The 4,535-nt window shown below is 58.6% G+C and overlaps 1 protein-coding gene across 6 annotated transcripts in view; it reads right to left on the bottom strand.

The window, feature by feature from the left end:
* The window catches only part of ZNF335 (zinc finger protein 335), a 23,978-nt gene extending 21,198 nt beyond the window's left edge, over nt 1-2,780 (bottom strand). For 3 of the 6 annotated variants that reach the window (XM_045295574.1, XM_045295576.1, XM_045295577.1), the window contains exons 1-3: nt 2,607-2,742; nt 1,743-1,993; nt 56-296 (exon numbers count right to left, since the gene is read on the bottom strand). In XM_045295574.1, coding sequence (XP_045151509.1) covers nt 56-296; nt 1,743-1,943 — 442 coding nt within the window. In that variant the 5' untranslated portion in view covers nt 1,944-1,993; nt 2,607-2,742. Of the gene's footprint in view, nt 1-55; nt 297-1,120; nt 1,356-1,742; nt 1,994-2,606 lie in introns of those variants that run through there. The other 3 variants (XM_045295575.1, XM_045295578.1, XM_045295579.1) reach the window with 3 other exon arrangements.
* Between the last annotated feature and the right edge of the window lie 1,755 nt (nt 2,781-4,535).

Below are 4,535 nucleotides of genomic sequence, written 5' to 3'. Positions count from 1 at the left end.
GGGGGGGCAGGGGGCAGGCAAGGGGGTTGCAAGCAGCCAGCCCTGCTGGACTCACTCTGGATAAGGTCAGGCCCGATGGTGGACTCAATGATCTTGTCGATAGCTGAGCCCAGGTCGGAGGACGACGCGGTGCAGTCAGACACCAGCAGGGCGGGATCTGGGAGTACGCTGGAGTGCACCAGGGTTGGGGGGCCGCCCGTCACCCCCATCACTGGACTGCGGGACACAGAGGACGAGTCTGGGAGGTAGCCATGGGGCAGGGGGTCTGTGCTTGAGCTGCTCTCTGAAACTTCCTCCTGGCAAGGGAATTGATGCGGGGGAGGAGGTCAGTCATTCAGGTCCACTGGGCGGACACTTTGGCTCAGAGCTGCCATGCACTCAGCAACCACTTGGGACCAGTGGGCGAAGCCTTCCAATCACAGAACCCCCCCCCCCCCCAAGTTCTGGGGTTCCTGGCTATCTGCTCAGAGCCTCCGTCCCAGAGCAAGAGGAGCTCTTTCTGCTTTCCCACTTTCCACCGGGTCCTGGCACAAGCTCTTCCCACTGCCTGAGAACACGCCTCTCATCACCCTAAAGCCAACTCATCTCCCCACCACCACTCAGCCAGCTCTTCTAGCCAACCAAGCCTGCCTCTAAGGTCAAGTTCGCCCCCCAGTGCTGCAATGTCCTGGCCTATCGCTCCCCTCCACAAGGGACCCAGCCCAGGCGGGCACAGGGCTGAAGGAATGCATCCCAGGCTCCTAAAGTAGGGACCCCGGACATGTCCGTGGACTTCTATCCAATGATATGGACCTTCTCCTCCCTGTTTTAGAGGGGAGCCCTTGGGCGGTACAGGCAGTTGACATGCTGGCGGCTAACTGAGTGGTTGGAAGGTCTTGTCTACCCACGGCACCTTGGGTAGAAGGCCTGGCAACCCAGTTCAAAGCAGCTCTTGAGAAGCTGAGGGCACACAGATCTGACCCTGCAGGCGCCCAAGTGAGTCAGAAATCAACTTCAAGTTACTTCACGTGACATCTTGAATACAACTGACCACTCTGCAGCCCAGCGCCACGGTTAAGGACTGGCTTGTATGTATGGACTCCCTCAATCCTTACACAAACGCTGTATGTCGACCACTCACGCTTTACAGAAAACGAAACAGATCTACAGGTTGGCGAGCTCGCCCAAGATGACAGAGGAGGACGTGGCAGTCAGGAGGAATGACTGCCAAGAGTGGCAGTCCAGAGTGGTCAGGGGCAGTTCTTCCGGTTTCCTTTCCCAGATGGGGCAGTGCTGGTGATGTCATGGTTGACAGTTGGGTTGCTACCAGCAAGGTCAGCAGTTCGAAATCATCCATTGCTCTGTGGGAGAAAGGTGGCGCTTTCTACTCCCTTAAAGATTAGTCTTAGAAATCGCACGGGGGCAGTTCTATCCTGTCGTATAGGGTCTCCGGGAGTCGGCATCCACTCAAGGCAGTGAGTTTGAGTTTGGTTTTTGACACATGAGAAGCATGAGAGGGTGCTCCTTCCCCCAAAGAGACAGCTTAGATAGGATTCCTGGTTCTGCCTGCCCTGTAGGCCTCAGTTTTTGTTTCCCCCCCCTGTAAAACAGAACCTTACAAGGGATGAAATGGAACGGAGAAAAGCCACATGAGGGGCTTACGAAGCCAGACCTAACCAACATGAGCTGGCCGAGTCGCTCAAGCTGCCAAGCGCTGAGGTCTGGGGGACGGGTCTCCCCCACGCCACCTGGCCCGCTCATACCAGAGAGCTGCTGCCACGGTCCGAGCTTTGCCCCACGCCTGAGTCATCCGCCTCTACAGGTCCCGGGGCGGCCACGGCGTCGCTGCTGTCGGCCGATACGGCTTCCGAGGTGCCCACTCCCAGGCCACTCTCGGAAGGCTCCTCAGGTCGGCCAGGCCCGGGGGTCGCGTCGCTGCTGCTCTCTACTTCGTTTTCCTCCATCGGCTCCAGGGACCTTCTGGTAGAGAGGCGCGGGGTCTGTGGCCCTCACTCTGCGGAGGAGGTGGCAGGGGATGGTGGAGGTGGCCACGGAGACCATAGCCTGCAGCAGCAGCAGCCTTGCACCCATTTCGCAGATGCAAAAACTGAGGCTCCCACGGGGTGCGAGGCTGTCCCAGGTCCACAAAAGGGAACTCTGGGAAAACAGGACCGAGAAACCTTGCTTCCCAGCCCAGGGTCCCGGGAGGGAGGTCAAGGGCTGGTAAGCGCGACCTTTCCCCATGGCCGCCCCCACCCCCCCACTCCCCATTCACCCCTCCTCCCCTCCCCTCGCTGGGCTCCTGCATTGTGGTTCGTCCTGCTGGGCCCATTCAGGGTCAGCGGTTCAACTCTCCGGCCCCCCGGGTCCCCCCGGAGCAGGGTGGGTGGTACAGCCCGCCGGGCCCCCGGGTCAGTGGTTCGCTCCCCCCTCCCCTTGTCCTCGGCGGAGGGGGTTGACAGAGACGGTCCCGGGCTTGGCGACTCGGGGCTGTCCCCGGCGCTGCCTGCGCGCCCGACCCGACGCCATCTTGCGGCGGCGCCGGGTTTCCGCTCAGGCAAGTGCGAGAGCGACTAAAGGGCCTGGGACCCCGGGGCCCTGTCCGGACAGCCCCGCCGGCTCGGTACCTCGCCGCCGGCTGCTCCCGCAGTGCGGCTCCACGCCACGGCAGGGCCCCGTGGGACGACCTGCTCCTGGTCGACGCTCACCCGACGCTTTCGCACCCGAGTTCCTCTCCGACTCCGGCATCGACGAGGTCGCCATCCTCTTACCCCCGCCGCGGAGGGACCCATCAGGCTGGAGTCTGCCGGAACTACTTTCGCCCCTGCCCCGGGGAAAATCCATTTTTCAGGGTGCCGGAGAGCCGCTCCGAGGTGCCAGGGCCGTGGTCCTATCGGTACAGCGGCCAAGAATTTTCCCTTCGCCTTATTTGGGTGATGGGAAGCGCTGTGGGTTGGGGATTACTTTTCCTCGTGGCGGAGGATTACGTGGGGGCGGGGCTTGACGTCACTGCCTGGGTCCCTTCCCTGGGTCGCCGGGTTGGGCGCGGCGAATGCGGCCCCGCTCTCCTGGGGGCGTGGCTCTCGGGGGCCTAGTCCCGCCCCTCCCGGAACCGGAGCGGAAAGCGTGCCCCGAAGTGTGGAGACGCCTGGGGCGACGGCCAGGCAATCATTTCATGGGAGAGAAAGTGCCGGTTCTCTAGCCAGGCGCTCTGCGGCTAATTGAACTCGTTCATCATCCCTAATCCGGCCCTCCCGGGTTGGGTTTGCTAAATCCTTGCAGGGGAGTGCGTCGTCTTCGAACAGACCGGAAAACAGGCCTGGGGCTAGGAAGTGACCAGTGCAAAGGCACATCCAGTGACCGGACCGAGGCTTCGGGGAACAAATCGAAGTCAGTTCCTTACGAAGACAAGCGAACCCTGGTGTCCGGGTTGGGGCGCATCCAGCAGAGCACATGGCCTGTAGGGTCTGGTCTTGGCCCTGTTGGGGAGACTTTTGGAAGCAGCAGAGGCGCTCCAAGGTCCAGAGTTCGAAGTGGGCTCTGGGAGACAAATGCACAGGGGAGGGGCCAAGAGATAAACAGGAAAGGAAATACTGTTCTTAGTGCTTTGTAAACTTTTGCTTTTTAGGTGGAGGTTTACATATCAGATCATTTTTGAATTTAACAACGCAGCAACCCGCCCTGTAGCTTGCCCTGGCACTCCCTTCTCTCCCTGAGGGAGAGGGAATGAGGGACGTATTTCCCTCCTGTAGGATATTGGGAGCCCAGAATTCATCAGTATGTCCATGGGACATACACTACTCAGGTTTACTTTGGCCATAGTGTTATGAGAAAATCAAAACCTCGTAAGATCAACCGACAGCAACAAGCCAACCAGCAAACAAACGAAAAAGCAGGTCAAAGACAGGAAAACAAAAGCCCATAGAAACAAGTAAGTAACATGTTGTCAGTCATGCCCGGGAGTCCAAGGCAATTGCACTGATAACATCACCCGTTCTCCCAATGACAGCACTCGCTGCACTGTCAGTATGAGGAGTCCATGTGGCTACAGTTCCACCTTGAGCAGAAACCCCTGTGTTGTTGCCCTGTACAGTTCGATGTCTCATTGCAGTGAGCTCTGTTTAAGTGTGGGGATTGGTGTCAGGGGAAAACGTCCTGGATCAATTCTTCCAACTGCAGATCCCTGCCCAACAGATCAAAACATGTCATGTAACAGTGAGGGGGGCATCAGGTACCAAATATATAATGATTCAGGTCCCTTTCCATTGGACATCCACCAGGCCGGGGGTCCCCCCCCCAAATCCAATGACTGCCATTCCCATTCCCCGGGGCAGCCACTCGCTTCCTCTCCCATCTGAGTACCCAAGTCCTCAGTCCAAGGGTGTAGGCAACTTTGAAGCGGGGCTCAGTTAGCCTTGTGTTCTAAAGATCCATAGTGGTCCAGGTTCTTTGTGCGCCCCTCTGAGTTGGGGCATTCTGATTGCTTCCATCTTTCTGCTATTATAGAGAGAACTTCAATAAACCTAAGTGTGGATATGTCTCTTTGTGCTTTGTTA

The sequence above is a fragment of the Echinops telfairi genome, unplaced genomic scaffold (assembly GCF_000313985.2).
Source record: "Echinops telfairi isolate 266 unplaced genomic scaffold, ASM31398v2 ScPeMD7_5592;HRSCAF=6446, whole genome shotgun sequence".
Taxonomy (NCBI): Eukaryota; Metazoa; Chordata; class Mammalia; order Afrosoricida; family Tenrecidae; genus Echinops; species Echinops telfairi.
This window is presented reverse-complemented; position numbering and strand designations above follow the sequence as displayed.